The sequence below is a fragment of the Prionailurus bengalensis genome, chromosome C1 (genome assembly GCF_016509475.1).
Source record: "Prionailurus bengalensis isolate Pbe53 chromosome C1, Fcat_Pben_1.1_paternal_pri, whole genome shotgun sequence".
Classification (NCBI taxonomy): Eukaryota; Metazoa; Chordata; class Mammalia; order Carnivora; family Felidae; genus Prionailurus; species Prionailurus bengalensis.
The window spans coordinates 167484309-167502445 of record NC_057345.1 but is presented as its reverse complement, the minus strand read 5'-3'; the positions used below and the strand labels follow the sequence as shown (position 1 = coordinate 167502445).

General features: G+C 35.3%; 1 protein-coding gene across 1 annotated transcript in view; it reads left to right on the top strand.

Annotated features, from left to right (window-relative positions):
* The window catches only part of TTN (titin), a 278672-nt gene that overhangs the window by 150217 nt on the left and 110318 nt on the right, over window positions 1-18137 (top strand). The window contains 21 exon segments of the mRNA XM_043577187.1: window positions 7-90; window positions 174-257; window positions 445-528; window positions 661-744; window positions 875-958; window positions 1084-1161; window positions 1560-1643; window positions 2103-2246; window positions 2518-2595; window positions 6225-6338; window positions 7643-7711; window positions 9962-10042; window positions 10962-11033; window positions 11651-11743; window positions 12186-12248; window positions 13044-13133; window positions 15170-15220; window positions 15947-16348; window positions 16527-16805; window positions 17051-17326; window positions 17529-17668. Of these exon segments, the coding sequence (XP_043433122.1) occupies window positions 7-90; window positions 174-257; window positions 445-528; window positions 661-744; window positions 875-958; window positions 1084-1161; window positions 1560-1643; window positions 2103-2246; window positions 2518-2595; window positions 6225-6338; window positions 7643-7711; window positions 9962-10042; window positions 10962-11033; window positions 11651-11743; window positions 12186-12248; window positions 13044-13133; window positions 15170-15220; window positions 15947-16348; window positions 16527-16805; window positions 17051-17326; window positions 17529-17668 (2534 nt within the window).

Here is an 18137-nt window from a genome sequence, read left to right as displayed (position 1 = left end):
TTTAAGTGCCTGAGGCTCCCAAAGAAGTTGTCCCTGAAAAGAAAGTGGCTGTAGCACCTCCTAAAAAGCCTGAAGTCCCACCAGCCAAAGGTAGTCACCCCCATGCCACTGTGTTTGATACTGTCCACTTGTCTCTACCCTGTCTAATCATGAAAATACTAATATCTTTAAAGTACCCGAGGTGCCGAAGGCAGCTGTTCCGGAAAAGAAGGTGCCTGAAGTTATTCCTCCAAAACCAGAAAGTCCTCCTCCTGCAGGTAATAATGAAACTGTCAAAACCTATATATATAAATATATACACACATGTATATGTGTGTTGTGTATATATGTATATATGTATTTTTTTAAAGAACACTGTTTTCTTAGTGTTGTAAAAATCTTTTTGTAAAACAATTCATATGCTTTAGTCAATTCTTGCATTAAAATGAGCTTGTGTCTTTAAAGTGTACGAGGAGCCTGAGGAAATTGCCCTGGAAGAGCCTCCAGCTGAAGTTGTGGAAGAGCCAGAGCCTGCCGCTCCCCCAAAAGGTACTTGGCCAGCTAGGTTCCCTCAGCCAATTTTCCACCCCTTTCGCCCTGAAGATGCTGGACATTTTGAGCTTTTGTCTCATTTCTCATCTATCTTCACTGAGTCTAAAAAATAAATTCTAATATCTTTAGTGACAGTGCCACCCAAGAAACCTGTCCCAGAAAAGAAACCACCTGCTGTCGTTGCCAAAAAACCCGAACCACCACCAGTGAAAGGTATTTCTCATTGCCACTAACCTCCTACAGAAAAATGTCTGTCTTTAAAGTGTTGGGTTCCACTGCTATACTTAATGGTTTCCATATGTCATTGAAACTATGAGCTAAAAATGACTAATATCTTTTAAAGTGCCCAAGGTACCCAAGGAAGTTGTTCCTGAAAAGAAGGTGCCTCTAGTGGTTCCCAAAAAACCAGAAGTCCCACCTGCCAAAGGTACATGTCTACCATTTGATGGAGGATAAAATCCTCGAACTCTTAAAAAGTATTTTGTTCTATGTAAATGTGATGAATGTTTACTAGTGACTCTTCCTAATGTTAAAATACTAATATCTTTAAAGTGCCCGAAGTTCCAAAAGAAGTTGTTCCAGAAAAGAAAGTTGCTGTTCCCAAGAAGCCGGAAGTCCCACCACCCAAAGGTACATGTCACTAATGAGACTCTGCAGAAAACACTCGCTCTTTGTTTTAAAAGTCACTTATTATAGTAAACCCTGTTGTTTGTCAAACCTAATATTCATAATTACAAACCTGCTGTTCTGGGTTTTTAGGGTTTAAATGTTCTTAAATAACACCATTGTTTAAAAAAAAAGAATTGACGCATCTATTCTAAGCATTGGAAGAGTTTTTGTTAATCTTAATAGGCCACTCTTTTCCTCCCTGCTGTGTGTGGATCTCAGAACAAATTACTGGCCTTGTAAATTTTGTTCTTGGATTTGTCTCTAGGTTATTTGACCTAGATATGAACTAGAGGTGGTATAAATTCCATGTACTGTACTTCTCAACTACCTAAAAGTAAAATTAACTAATATCTTTAAAGTGCCAGAGGTACCAAAGAAACCTGTCTTAGAAGAGGAACCAGCCATTCCTGTTCCCGAGAGAGTAGAGTCTCCTCCTCCAGAAGGTACACGTAAGACCATTAATGAGCTTGCCACTCATGACAATTGCTAATTTAAGCCTTGTTCCTTTTTTTCTAATCTAGTATCTCTTGGTCATTTTCTATCCTTTAGTTATTTGTCTTAATTATTCTTAATTAGCTCTGATTTGGGTTATCAATCAGAAACATCTACATAGGGCATCATAGGCATCATAAGCTATATGAAAATTTCTCTCATACGCACAGAAAGGAGGACAGAACTGATGACTATAAATGACATTAAATACCAAAAGGGCTTTTTCAAACATTCAGATAATAGAAACAGAAGTCAGTGCAAATGAGATAGATTTCATCTTCACAAAAATAAGAGAAGATATTAATTGAAACATGGAAAGAAATCAAGGTTACTAGTTCTTATGTTCAGTGTTTTGTGCATTTTAGAATATTGTTCCACGCGTGGAATTAAAATTAACTATATTTTTTAAGTCTATGAAGAACCTGAGGAAATTGCTCCTGAAGAGGAAGAGCCAGTTCCTGTTGTAGAAGAGGAAGAGCCAGTTCCTGTTGTGGAAGAGGAGGAACTAGTTCCTGTTGTGGAAGAGGAGGAACCAGAAGCACCACCACCAACAGGTACAAGGCAGGATCCTGTACTGTCTAAGAAAATACATCCTTTGATTTTTATATCGATTGTATATCTTCTTTAAGATAAAATTCCAGTCTTCTATCTTCTTATTTGAAATTTGACTTCATTGGCAAAACCGGAAGCCATTTGCGCTCCAAAAGCTATAGAATTTTACAATATGCCTACCAAAGGAATAGGTGTGATCTTCTTCATTCATTCATTAACGTTAAGCCTTTCGTTGTAATCATTTGACTCTAAAAGAAATTATTATCCTTCAAGTGCCTGAAGAACCAAAGAAGGTTGTTCCAGAGAAGAAAGTTCCTGTTATCAAGAAACCAGAAGCTCCACCTCCTAAAGGTACTTATAGTAAAAGAAATCAATATTTGCTTCTTTTCTGTGTGCTGTCTAAATGTGACACTCTTTCTTTATTACGTATTGTGTTGTATTCTGTGTGTAACTGTTATCTAAATGTTGGTGTGTTGGACAGACTCATCAAATTAATGTGTACATATTGCATCTTGAAATTTTATATATTAAATGCTACTAATATCTTTAAAGTACCTGAGATGGCAAAGAAAGTTGTCCCAGTGAAGAAAGTTCCAACTGTTAAGAAGCCAGAAATACCAGCAGCTAAAGGTATTCATGTCATCATTGATATTATTTTTATAAAGTAATTTGATATCTGTCCTTGTTGCATAACTAAGGACAAGAATGTCCTGATTTTGTTTTCAGTAATTTTAATGTCGTTCCATTAATTATAGATTCTTTATTCTTAACATATAAAATGTTTTCAAAAGTCTTTTTACAAATAAAACTAATATCTTCAAAGTGCCTGAAGTGCCCAAGAAACTTGTTCCAGTAAAGAAGGAACCTGTACCTGTTACCAAAAAACCAGAAGTCCTGCCAGAAAAAGGTACCTACTGTGAAGAAACAATATCTATTTCTCTGAATCACATCTGAGCATTTTAGTAATAGTGCCCAGAGCAAAACATACCGACGTTTTTGCAAAACCACTTTTCCCAGGTAAAAAGGGGAAAGTAATGAGGGCAAAGAGAAAAAATGAGACAGATAAGCAGGAAAACAAACATAAGGAGATTCAGTGGTGCTATGACGTGGTCCATGTGGTAGAAAAAGACCTCCTCCGATTGAAGGTGTAGAACAGCTCAATCGAGCATATTTTGTTGAATGTCTTATAACTAACAAAACAGTGTCCCAGAAAAAAAGAAAATAAGATCTGATCCTGTCTTCAAGCACCTTAACTGCAGTGAGAAGAAAGCACAGCAATAACACCTATCGAGACAGGAAGTGACCACAACTACAGAGTATAAGGGGTTACAGAAGCACAGAGCGAGGGAGATCAACTTCAGGCAGAGAGGCATCAGGGAAAGCTGTATGAAAGAAATAGCATTTTATGTTTTGATGGATTTTTACATTGTAGTCATTGAGAAAATGGTTTTCTAAGCAAAGGGAAGATTTCAAAAAATATTTTTAACGTTTATTTATTTTTGAGATGGGACAGGAGGGGCAGAGAGAGAGAGCGGGGGGTGGGGTGGGGAGAGACACAGAATCCAAAACAGGCTCCAGGCTCTGAGCTGTCAGCACAGAGCCTGCAGCAGGGCTCCAACCCATGAACCGTGAGATCATGACCTGAGCCAAAGTCAGATGCTTAACCGACTAAGCCACCCAGGCACCCCTAGGCAAAGGGAAGATTTTATCAAAAGGCACAGAGGTAGAAGAGTCTAGGAAGTTCAAGGGCTGTCAAATAAATTTGTGCAATTTGAGGATGGATTGGTTGTCGTGTATCTTGAAAGACAGGCTGGATATAAAGCTGAGAGTCATATTTTGGAGTTCTTTGAATGTCCCTATGAGATGTGTCCTCTATTCTGCAGGCAACAGGAAGCTTCAAAGGCTTTGAAGCAGGTGTACCAATTAGTAAGAGCTGGGCTTCAGAAAAATAACTGGCAGTAATTCCAGCTACTGGAAGACAGTGATAATAGTAAAGAGCCACTGCAGTTCATTAAGGTCATTAAGAGTTGGACAAGATTGGTGGTGGTAGAAATGGAACAAGAGTGAGAGAAATGGGAGATCTAACTGGTGTCTATTATCAAAATAATTAGGGAAATAGAGGAACCCAAGATGATTGTAAGGATTGTAGCTAGATATCCATGAGGTTCATTGGGTCCCTAACTAATATTAGAAGATAATGAATATATTTTTCACTTTTCAAATACTGAAGGTGGAAATATGCATTTGGAGCTTAGGAAAGAGAGCTGGAGATGTAGATCTAGAAATGAGAGGCACAAGAGTTGCGGGTATAGGAGTGACTGCTTAAAGAATGTAGAGCTGATTTGTAAAGGCTTCAGAGTTAGACCAGTGGAGAACACTGACACTTAAGGGTACACAGAGGAAGAGAAGTAAATGAAGAAGGCTGAGAAGACTCGTGTATAAAATTGGAATGTCCAGAAAAGCCATATTCCCCCACAGTGTCTTATAAGATAAAGTGCTTTCCCCTGTATTCTTTGCCTGCTGTTTGCAGAATCTTGCACATCTTCTAAATTCTTAATAGTAAAAAAAAAAAATCAATGTCTTTAAAGTGCCTCAAGTGCCCAAGGAAATAGTCCCAGAGAAGAAAGTGTCCATTCCTATTCCTGAAGAGCCAGAAGCTCCACCTGTCCAAGGTACATGGCTGCTCTATAAATCTTGGAAAGATGACAATTGTCTTCATCTTGCTTTGGTTGTAGATGGGTCTTATGTATTTATCTGTTGTCTGTCTTATGTCCTGAAGTTTATATCTTGGGGTCATCTGAAGAATATGTTATTGAGTCTAACTAAGATGATATGTTGTAACTTAGCAGTTACAGGATTCTCTTGTGAATTGAGTCTAAAATATAACACTGTGTTTTTTAAGTTGAAGTGTCTCCTGAGGAAATAATATATGAAGAAAAAGCATCCATAACCATTGGTAGAAAAGTGACTCCCCCTGTTGAAGGTATATATATATGTGTGTGTGTGTGTGTGTGTGTGTGTGTGTGTGTGTGTGTGTGTGTGTGTGTGTATACACACACACACACAGTATTCATAGGGTGACATTCTTTCTTAAAATTATATACAGAAGCATTCCAGCATATGTTTGCTTCATTTTTCAAATAGTTATACTTCTTTTGAATATAATCTTGAATTTGCTTATTCTTGACAGTAATTGTAAATTCCCAAAGATAGTTTACAAAGCAAAACTGGAATAATTGCATTGGATTCTCAAACAACAACCCCATATCAAATTTTAAGTCATCTCATTTGCTATCAACATACAACAAATAAAGTAGTTAATAGAATGTTTTAGTGTAATAGAAACCTTAACTCTTTTTCTATATAAGTGAATCTGTACGAATTGTATATTTTTGTTTTTGTGACTAAAATCTTTGCAACTGTGTGAAATTTGTATGAGTCTCTGTGAAGAACTTTACAACCTCATATCTTCTGTCAACATTCTTTAAAGAACGTGAAATTCAAAAGTATATTGAGCCTGAAGAACCTGAACCTGAACCACAGCCAGAAGAAATACCGATACAAGGTATTCAATTACTTGGATTATCTTCATCATCATAGACTTCATCTTCATATACATATGTATGTTTTATGTTTGTCTGTAAGTCTCTTTGCATCTGTAAGATACTCTTTTTTAAGTGTGCATTTCATTCATATGTATCCTTGTCATTTGTACTGTTGATCTCATGTCAGTGTGGCATATACGGATACTTCCTTTGTTTTTATTGGTGCCTTTGCTGTATTTCTCATCATCTGTGTACAATGTTGATGTTTTTGTGTTTTATGTGGGATACTGTTTTATGTTTTATGTTGGACACTAATAAGAACTTAAAAAGAAAACCTTTTATTTCATATATGTTTAAATTTCTACTGAATATACTATCTACACACCTGCTAATTAACATATACATGTACTAACACTCCTGAAATACTCTTTCAAGAACCTGAACCGGAAAAGAAGGTTATTGAGAAACCAAAACTCAAACCAAAGCCTGCAGTACCTCCTCCTGCTCCACCTAAGGAAGATATGAAGGAGAAAATATTCCAACTTAAAGGTATAAAACGCCACACCAAAATTTTATTAACCTGCTTCAAACTTCTATTCAGTCATCAGAAATGGTGCTTGCAAGAAATGTATTACTTTTAAAAGTGTGTGCTTGCAAACACAATCAGGCTGTGGGAATTGCATAGAGACCTGTGTTTTCTGCTGCCTTTGGGTGCTTTGCTGACAGAAAGTGTATCATGGTTAGCTTCATCCTGGCGATCTGGATGCAGGCGCTGTCCAACTAACTTTCTTACGGAGAAAGGATTTCCTCGTTTCAAAGTGTGATTGCCATGCATATCTTTGAGATCTTGTGCATTTGGGATGTATAAGAAAACTTTGCATGAAATTTTTAACGTTGCAGTAACAAATTTAAAACTCTGTTCTTAAAGAATTTCACGCGCTTTAAAACATACTCTAAATAATATATTTATGGCATTGATAGCTGATATGTGCTCATATACCATCAAAGGAAAGCATATGAATGATAGAAAGTCACTGCTCCCTTACTTTTTTTTTCTTTCACAACTTAATAAAAGCCAGATTGTGTTCTGTAGTGGTCCTCCGTGTAGCCAGAAAGAGCGATTATGAATACATTTGATATCCAGCATCTCTTCTCATTGTTAAGTTTCCCTTCATTCTTTTTGCATTTAGATATTTCTTTGAACTGATGCAATATTACTTAATTTTTAAAATAACATCTTGAAACACTGAAGTAAACTGGCAAAAGCATATTATTCTTTTAATTGTAATACAGTGTTGTCTTATTTGTAGTGTCATGAGATTTCTCAACCTAAAATAATCTACATATAATCTTAGATAAGCACTTTTCCCATACTCACCTACACGTGTACAAAGCCAGGATATTCCAGAGTAATACTGCTTATAATGATTCTTGTCCCTCTTCACTCCTCCTGACCAGTAGGGGTAACTTCTGGTATTTTAAGTCAGACATAGAAAATGGGCGCCTTTTAAGACTACCCATCTGTTGATTCATAGTCCATGAAGACGCATACTTAATACACTTCCCTTAATATAAATTTATACTCAAAGGAATATTTCTTTCTCTTGCAAAGAACAAAAATTATCTTCTTTCTCCACCAGACTTATACTTACAACCCAAGGTCAGAGTAAATAGGCAATGTTTTCATGGTTTAAGCGCGTCTTGTGTGTTCTTTGGTGGCTGCTGTTGGCTGTTATTAATGCTATTTCGTTGTCAGAAAAGCTTGGTTTTGACTCTTAGAGCACATATTTAAAAATTTGCTTCAGATTAGTCTAAATATACAAATAATAAAATTAAGATCATATTCTTTAAAGCTGTTCCAAAGAAGAAAGTTCCTGAAAAACCTGAAGTTCCAGAAAAAGTGGAGCTTAAACCTCTGAAAGGTATTTCACAGTCTGGGAAATGCATTTATATGCATTATCCCTTCATCTGACTTTTGGCTCTTTCTGTCTTCTAGAATGTTCTTTCTTTCTTTCTTTCTTTCTTTCTTTCTTTCTTTCTTTCTTTTTCTTCTTTCTTATAAGTAATCAGAGTAATCTCATTTATTTCTTGTATTTTTGTAGCTTTTATGGTCCTGGCTCATGAGTGTTGCTTCCTCTGTCTCCCATCAAATTCATACATTTGTGGATAGATATTGTTTATCTTTGTCTCATCTACATATGTCTTCTTGCATTTTCCTAAACTTAAAAATATCACATTTTACTGACTAGCTGAAATTAGTATCAGGACCCATATTAGGTTAAAATGCAGGGAGTTAATATTAGAAAACTTTGGAATTTCACCTGAACAACAGTATTTTAGCCAGTGTTATAAGCACTAAAAATAAGTCACGCTCTCCTTCTGTATTACTGAGATGATTCATAGAGATTTCCTCAGGCCTTTCCTGTCACTCTCTTGTCACTGACTCCAAGACATTCTTTCAGGTGTACAGATCTCACATTTTAGGGAACATTCTTCATTGCTGCAGGTCATTTTTCAAAATTTATTTCTCTTGACACAGTATTTTCCCTATCTAAACTTAGACCCTAAAGGAAAATAAATGGATCATAAATTTTAGAAAATTTTCTGTTACAAATAAAATTATTAACTTTTCTAGTAAGTATAATGGGTAATAGTGTTCTATTTAAGTAATCAACGTGTCCAGACCCAGAAACTGAATCTGTTGTTGATTCACTCTGTAATGTTAGAGAAGTCACCCCTCTAAATACACATTTCCTGATTTACAAAACGGGGATTACAAAATAATGTGATAATGGCTGTTAACTAGTGACAAGGAAAAGCCACTCAAACATTCAAATGACATGTACTTACATATAATAGCTTTAAAAATAATAGCTGCAATGGTGTGTTCTGTACCTGAAAGGAAATAATATGGAAAAACAAATGCAAAGATGTATTTCCACTATGTCCATCGTGTGAGTAAAGGATATATGCCATCCTTATGTTCATTAGATGTGTGGTTGTCTCTCCAGGTTTGATCAATAAAAATGGTTATACATTGAGAATATTAGTAATCCTAAAATAGTATTGAAAGTCAGCACAATTTATCATGGTTAAAAAAGTTTAATGTTTAAGTGTGAAATTTTACTTAACATACTTGACAGAAAAAAATCATTTAAAATGAAATGCTTACATATTTACCTTTTGTATATTTAAATTTTCAAATGCAAAGTTATCTTCACATTAAAAAAATAAAACTATTTAGTGAATTGCAAATATCTTGTTTAAAGGCACCAAATAGGAAATTTTATAGAAATATCGAAAATTCAGATTTCACATGACTAAATAAATATGGTGTTAAGTGATACAAAATAATGTATTAAATTGATTTTCATTGACATTAGTAGAGACGTAAGGTGGTTCAATAAGCATCCAGTGTTTCTCTTTTTTCCACTCAAATCTTTGAGGGGGCTAGAGGAGGAGGAGGAGAAACATTATATATGCTGTACATATCTTCGACTGTGCCCAACAGTCACTGAAGATGCAAAATAGAATGAACTTAGACTTGGGTCCCTTTTTAGTCTAAAGACCATTTTTTTATTCATTAAAAAGAACTCCAACACCAGCTCTCAAATTCTATAGTTTTATAGTATTATTTCAAAAAGGAGATCTTGAGAAATGATATTTCTCTTCTGTTAAGAAAATGAGAATGGCCCTTTCCCAATATCAAAGTCATCAGCCAGATCCCGTGGCTTTCTTCTCTTACCAGTGGAGAAGATTGAATATTGACACTAACACTTACCAGTATCATTTTAATGTAATTAATGGTTCGTGAGACACCAATATAGATTTGAACAATCTATAATTGTAGATTGGGGCAAAGATGCTGTCAGGAAACCTATATGTGATCAAAGACCCATAAAGTCAATATACAATGACGTCTTCTACCCTCATTTAAGATGAATATATTTGCTTGTAATAAATGCAGTGGAATTTGTCACAAGGCTATGTAGATGTTTGCAGAGGAAATAACTTGAAGTGTATTATTTACTTTTAAATTCTGTGATATTTATAGGCAGCAAATGTTATTACTTATGCACTGCAGTTAACTAGTTTTGAAAGAGACCTTTTTCTTGTTGAAATTTACTTTTTATATGAATTCACTTCAAAATTTGAAATCATATTCTTTTAAGTGCCTGGAGTTGAAAAGAAAGTTCGCAAATTACTTCCTGAACCTAAGCCTCAACCAAAGGAAGAAGTTGTTCTCAAAAGCGGTATAGTATTTTTCAACTGTTTTTTTTAGCTTTACGTTGACCAGAAACAGACTTGAAAGCTTACAAAATGTTTCTGTCTCTTGGTCAGATTACCTATTCAGATACCTATTTATCACAATTCATTTATAGTTGCATTGAAAATTAGGAAGGTTATCATTTCCATATCTTTTTTAAAAGAAGACAGAAATTTTGTAAGCACTCACAGTGTTTTGAAATTTACATGAATAGACATAACCAAATTGATAATGCTCTAAGCTAATAATAATGACCACAGCTGTCATGTTTGTAATCACATGATGTAGTAAAATACACTAAGCCTATTAAGTACCCCAAATTACAGAGGAACTATGTAAGCCTAAATTCAGTATTCAGCTTTGAAGTGTAACACAGGACCATCACAACTAATAAGTAACATTTTTAAAAAACTGAACATTTCTTTCTACTAATAAACTATTAAAGAATTGAAAGTAGGATTTTCAGATGAAGAAGTTGTAACATTTTCTTCATGCAGAATTACAGATATCTAGGCCACAGTTCTTTGGCTATCTCCACTTAAGTAAACTTTATACTTATTTAAACACTCCTCGTTATATTAGAATGTTGAATTATGATTCGAATTTGTTGCTATTTAAACTTATTCATTTTGTGATTTGGTCATTTTTGTAATGGAGTTGTCTCCAAACAACAGATTGGCTATGTACATGGATATAAAGTGACTCTGAGTGTTATTCTAATTAATATAGCAACCTTTGATTTTTTTTTTCTTAAAAACAAGCACTTCTAGCATAAATGTTAATTGCCTAGTGCACCAGGTGGCATGCTTTTCATTTTCCTTGCTTTGTGCACTATTTGCATTTGTCTAGCTCAACATCTTCATTAGTTTGTCTTGGTTTACATATAAGCCTTTTTGTCTTTTAAGTTCTAAGAAAGAGGCCTGAAGAAGAAGAACCTAAAGTAGAACCTAAAAAACTAGAAAAAGTTAAAAAACCAGGTAGGAATCTCAGTAACAATTCTCTTTTAACAAAAGGGACATTTAACAAAAGGTTTATCTTGTAAACATTATCGGAGTTAAATATAAACACAGCTTCATATTTCATCTGTGAAATAGTCTGTGCTTTCCATTGTCTGCTTTCTGTTTAAATATCGTTATAGTTATTTCAAATCCATTCATGTATGTCCCTGTACTTCATTGTTGTTAGTACTTTGCCACTGGTCCTTCTGGTAGAAGTGATTGTGAAATAATCAAAATGGCTACAAAATAACTTAATGGGAGGGTGTCAGCAAATGTGGCACAGAATTTGGGGGCTTTTAAGTGGGTTGATTTTTATCATTAGTCTATTTTCAAAGGATGTATTTATTGGGAACTGTTATGGAAGTGATTTAGACAGGGGAAGCTGATGGAGTTAGGACCCAAGTGGATGGAATAAGAGAAAGGCAAATAAACTGAGGCAGAGTCAAGAAGAGAAAATAGAAATTAGTTGATACAGTATAAGGTTTTGTTAAAAGCCATTAATGGAGCTTTTGAAAGATAGTTTGATCTGATTATTTCAGGTCAATTGATTTCTAACTATTCAAATAACACTAGAAAATAATCTTACTATCTTAAAGTACCAGAGCCACCACCTCCAAAAGCTGTTGAAGAGGCTGAAGTACCTCCAGCTGTTACAAAAAGGGAAAGGAAAGTTCCTGAACCAGTAAAAGGTACAAACTTATTGGCACTTTCTTAGTCTCTAAAAATGCAAATATGCATCATTTAAAATACCATTACACTGGCATTAAGATTGGAACACATGACCTTAATCTGCTCATCACATATGGCTTTAATTTTCTATACCATTTCACTTTTATGTGAACTTGGCTAATGACCACCCATTTATCAAATAAATAAGTTTTAAGCGCTAGGAAAGAAATGGGTAATTTGATGAATAACAACATTAGAACCAATCAGATGCTCTACTATTATTTTCCAAATATTTTGTTTCAAATGCAAAATAAACTTAGATCAAATACTTGATTTAGTGACTATATGTGTATAAATTCTAGTATATCCCAAGATCTATTAAGTCTGTCCAATTTTGGTCTGAATTTGTGAAAAACTTCCAGAATACTGCGATAACCTGCTTACTATTGTGAATTATTTTAGTGCCTGAAATTAAGCCAGCAATACCTCTCCCTGGACCTGAACCAAAACCAAAGCCTGAACCAGGTAAGCAAACTTATCCTCAGTGCCAACAACATATTCCTTCAGGCTTCATTACAAATAACATGTCAAATAACAAAATTCACCCAAGCAAATGTGAAGATCTAATAGGCTACATGATTCATGAATGGGGCAACACCCGGTCTAGCAAATAGAGGCACCTGAGTTGTACAAAATGGGAGGTTTTTATATGCAGAGGGTGGAGGCAAACAGTTATGAGCTCAAAAAAGGATTGTTCCCAAGGAGATTGTCTGCCAGGGGGGAAAAAGCAGGGTTTTTTTTTATCATGGATATTATGTCTTTCTTTCTTTGGGGGTTAGAGAGGACCTAGGTGGCCCACTCTTTGGCGCTGATGGGAGGAAAAATTTCCTCACTTACCAGTGAAGGCCACATTTCTGGAGGGAGGTTGAAACTGCAATTAGACCAAGTATAAAGTTCCATTTTGAGAACTTGGTCAAATGACACCATTTTGGACCTGCGATTTTCTTTTCTTTTCTTTTTTTTTAAGCAAATATGTAGTTAATTAAAAAAGGGAGTAAATGTCCACATGCATCAAAAGATTTCCAATGTCCCAATATATCTTTAGACATTATTTATTTTATTCAATATACTCAAGTATATTGGAATATATTGAATATATTATACTATATAAAGATTATGTTATAGTTAGAACATATTATTCTCTGAAAAACTAGTGATTTAAAAATTTTAAAATTATATCAGAAAAGGCAAATAGGCCACTAAATGAGATTTTAGGAAGAGACAAATGGATACATTAACGCAATGGACATCTCTCTACAGAAGTGAAAATAATCAAACCGCCTCCTGTGGAGCCCGCACCAACTCCCATTGCTGCCCCAGTGACCGTACCAGTAGTTGGGAAGAAAGCAGGTATTTGTTCTATAGTTTTCTTTTTGCTTGTTTGTTTTAATGGCTTAATAAAAGTATTCATACTTCATTAAAATTCAAGCCCTCTTGTTGAAATGTAGGCATCATCAAGGTGGGGGAGCAGGGATGTGTATAAATTCTTGATTAAATTTTTATCATCTTATGTCCTTTACCAAACTAATCTGTCACCCATGGGTACATACTGTGTTTTGATTGAAATATACATTCCTTCAAAGCATCATTGCTTTATATGCTTTTAAAATTAAGAAATGAATATGTTCAAGGCTGATGAAAACAAAGGAGACAGACAGACTCTCTAAGGACATACATCTAGGTAGCCTGTGGATATTCAAATTTCCCCCACATGACCTGTAGGAAACATTTCTCCTTCTTTAAAAAAACTGCATATTAAGATAATGAGAAAGTTCAGGAAATGGATAGTGTTGATGATTGCACAACACTGTGAATATACTTAATGCAACTGAATTGTATACCTGTTACAGTGGTTAAAATGGTAAACTTTATGTTGGTGTATTTTACCACAACAAAAAAGGAGAGACCAAAACAAGACAATGTAGTTCAGCCTTTAAATCTATATAAGACTTTAGGTCAATAGTAATTTTCTTAGATGTACTAACTCTGTGGCATTAACTATCTCAGGTACAAACTTAAGTTACTTATAAATTGTACATAAGCTATTAGTAGTTTGTCACTTGATGATAATCTCAAAACCAAAAATGATTTGATATGTATTGATCATTGATAAATATGTGTCCTATTTGATCCTTGGCTAGTTATTTAACCTGTTTAAATTTTAAATTTCCTAGTCTGTAAAATCAGATTCATAATTATATCTGCCTCATAGGATCATTGTAAGGACTAAATATATGTAAAATAGTACAGTGCCACCTGGCATATAGTAAAGCACAATAAATTTTTCATTATGTTTAATGACATGAGACAATATACTGTATTCTTTGGGTTGTAGTTTAACTTTAATATTTATTTATGTTAATATATTTGTCACTGATATTTATGATTTAGGCATTATTCTGTTAAATTTTTATAATTGCAATGTGATACCTTTCATTAGCTCAGGAAAGGATCCTAACTGCCAGTGAGCTAATTAAATGTGCATAAAAATGAAGCTTTTCTCACACTCCCAGGGGCTGAAACTAGAGAGTTGGTTCTATAGTTTATATTTTGCCACATTAATAATTTCATTGAACTCTAAATAGAGGAACTGTCTTACTTCTGCCTTAGTTCATTGTCTGATTAAAGGAACTCTTCAAAGCAATCCGTATGTGTGTAACACATAGACCCTCCTCTTTCCTCAGTCTTTACTGGATTTGTCTGCCCAGTTAAAAAAACAAAAACAAAAAATAGACTTGGGGTGCCTGGGTGACTTGGTTAAGCAGCTGACTTCAGCTCAGGTCATGATCTCACAGTCTGTGAGTTTAAGCCCCCCATGGGGCTCTGTGCTCACAGCTCAGTATCTGGAGCCTACTTCCGATTCTGTGTGTCTCTCTCTCTCTGCCCCTCCCGTGCTTGCTCTCTGTCTCTCTCGAAAATAATAAACATTAAAAAAATAGGCTTTTGGTCATTTCCGGACCATTTCCCTTTTGCCTACATTGATTCCTTGTTGACAAAAACTTCTTTCCTCGATTCACTTACCCAACACATACATAATCATATCAAATACTTTGCATAGCTACGCAAGAGTAAAACTTCCTCATAAGGCAATAGTAAGCCTTCTCCCAGAAATGGGAGAAGAATAAAATCACTTGCTGAAAGCGATTTTTAAATCCTAAATATGTTGGTAATTTGGCTTGGTCACATCATTGACCAGAATGATACTGATCAAAATATGCCTTCTTGGAAGTAGCAAAGTATTGTCCATCGAGGTCATATAAATAAAGTCAATTTCTCTTCATGCATTAATATTTATAATAAAGGACATGATTCACCCCGCATGGTTTCTATGACACATAAAATAGATCTGAAAATTGTTTAAATGCTGAATTTTCTTTGTATCTCAGAAGCCAAAGCACCTAAAGAGGAAGCTGCCAAGCCGAAAGGTCCCATCAAAGGTAAGAGTCATTTCCCTGCACCTCAATTGTAACCTTTCACTCTGGGAAACTTTACATTCAAGAGGGAAAAAAAGTGCTGCTATAAACATTGGGGTCTGGGGGCGGGTGGGGGAGAGGGAAAATGGGTGATGGGCATTGAGGAGGGCACTTGTTGGGATGAGCACTGGGTGTTGTATATAAGCCAATTTGGCAATAAATTATATTTAAAAAAAATTAAATGCCAAAAGAAAAAAAACTACAGAAAAAAAAGAGGAAAAAAGTTTTATAATTTATAACAATTTTCATTATTCCCAATTGATTCTGCTAAAATAAATGTCTTCTGATAGTTCAAGTACTATAACTCTAATATTATTCAAGTGGGTATTATATATAACCAATTATATTTTAGCATAATGAACCCCATACATTCTTAGGTTCATTCTTCATATGCTTGATATTTATACATGACAGATAAAATAATTAGACATCAATTGGGACATTTTATATTTGGTTTAAAACTTGAGAAACCGAAGAGCATTTATTATTCATGGCTTCCTTATACCATCTCATTTTCCTATCTGAAAGAAGGCAGTATAAATTCAATTGACCTTTCAGTTGCTTAGTCTTTAGTTTTCTGTTCTTGTCTTCAAGTTGCTCTACCAGTGGTATTACCCAGCGGACAGCTAGGTATGCCCTTCTGACCCTAATGAAAATGCCAAATCAACTTTTAACTTTATTTTGAATCAGGTGTAGCCAAAAAGACTCCTTCACCAATAGAAGTTGAAAGGAAAAAGTTAAGACCAGGAAGTGGTGGGGAGAAACCTCCTGATGAAGCCCCATTCACGTACCAGCTAAAGGCTGTGCCACTGAAGTTCGTGAAAGAAATCAAAGACATCGTCTTGACTGAAGCAGAGTCAGTTGGGTCTTCTGCAATCTTTGAGTGTTTAGTCTCCCCCTCCACTGCAATTACAAGCTGGATGAAAGATGGTAGCAATATCCGTGAGAGCCCAAAGCACAGATTCATCGCAGATGGTAAAGACAGAAAGCTGCATATTATGGATGTCCAGCTTTCTGATGCCGGCGAATACACCTGTGTGTTACGTTTGGGAAATAAGGAGAAGACCTCCACGGCTAAGCTTGTTGTAGAAGGTAATTTCCAGTCTTCTAAATATGGTCCCTATTACATTTTAATACAACAAACCTCAGTAGCCATTTTTATTGTAACTTTGGACAACACCAAAAAGAGTTGTTTTTTTTTAATATCATTGAAAATATTGTATATAATTGGAAAGTCTTTGCAGATTTTTAATACTGAAATTCTCCACAGAACTTCCCGTGCGTTTTGTAAAGACACTTGAAGAGGAGGTCACGGTGGTAAAAGGACAGCCACTGTACTTGAGCTGTGAGTTAAACAAAGAGCGTGATGTGGTCTGGAGGAAGGATGGGAAGATTGTGGTGGAGAAACCTGGCAAAATTGTGCCCGGCATCATTGGCTTGATGAGAGCCCTGACCATCAATGATGCAGATGACCATGATGCTGGAACATACACAGTTACTGTGGAAAATGCCAACAACCTGGAATGTTCATCCTGTGTCAAAGTAGTAGGTTAGTACTTTGCCAGAAAATTTTGTTCTGCTTATTATACTTATTAGTACTGCTCATTATGTTAACAAAATGGAAGAGAGAACTTTATTTCCAAACCTTGTACCTTACCTAAGAGGGGGAATAGCCACACATCATAACAAATTAATTATTTCCAATTTTGAGAATGTTTTTTTTTCTATTTCTAAAATTTACTAAGCAAGTTATTTATATTATATGAGTGTTTTTCTGACCTCATTTTCATGCAGAAGTCATTAGAGACTGGCTGGTGAAACCTATCCGAGATCAGCATGTGAAACCCAAGGGGACAGCCGTTTTTGCCTGTGTAATAGCAAAAGATACTCCAAACATTAAGTGGTTCAAGGGATATGATGAAATCCCCTTGGAACCAAATGATAAGACTGAGGTAGTAAAAGAAGGAAATAAGCTATTCCTCAAAGTCAAGAATGCTACACCAGAAGACATTGATGAATATGCAGTGGAAATTGAAGGGAAGAGATACCCTGCAAAGCTGACACTTGGAGGTATAACACTCTTTACTTTTATTCTAAAAGATAAGTTTTGTGTGTAAATAAGGCAAAACAACACATACATACATACATACATACATACATACATACATACATACATACATAAATAAATACGTAAAAAGGGAAAAGAAGAAAGAAACCAAAGCATTGTCAGATTGTTGAAAGCATTATGATTTTTCATCCCTGACCAATACAGAGCGTGAAGTTGAATTGCTTAAACCAATAGAGGATGTTACCATTTACGAGAAAGAAAGTGCAAGCTTTGATGCAGAAATCTCAGAGGCAGACATTCCTGGACAATGGAAACTGAAGGGAGAACTTCTGCGGCCCTCACCTGTGAGTCATTTCTGGTTTTAAATTGTCAGTCACATAAAATGTCCACATTGTATATTCAGATTTAACATTCAGATTTGGTTCAATAATGATGGAGTTATTTCAGGGTTCTAAAGTCTCAAAGGTGGGGGGGGAGAACTTTGATGCACTATTTGTGGACAGCTCAGGCAATTTTTTAATATTTTATGTCAAGATTTTTTCCTTATTTTTTAAGTTTGCTTATTTATTTTGAGAGAAGACATGAAGGGGGGAGGGGTAGAGGGCGAGGGAAAGAGAGAGAATCCCAGGCAGGCTCCACACTGTCAGTGCAAAGACCGATGTGGGGCTCAAACTCACAAACCGTGAGATCTTGACCTGAGCTGCAATCAAGAGGTGGCTGCTTAACTGACTGAACTACCCAGGTGTCCCTTATTTACTTTTATTAGTAATTTTTATGATATCTTTAGACATCTGTATCTGAAACATTTCTCCT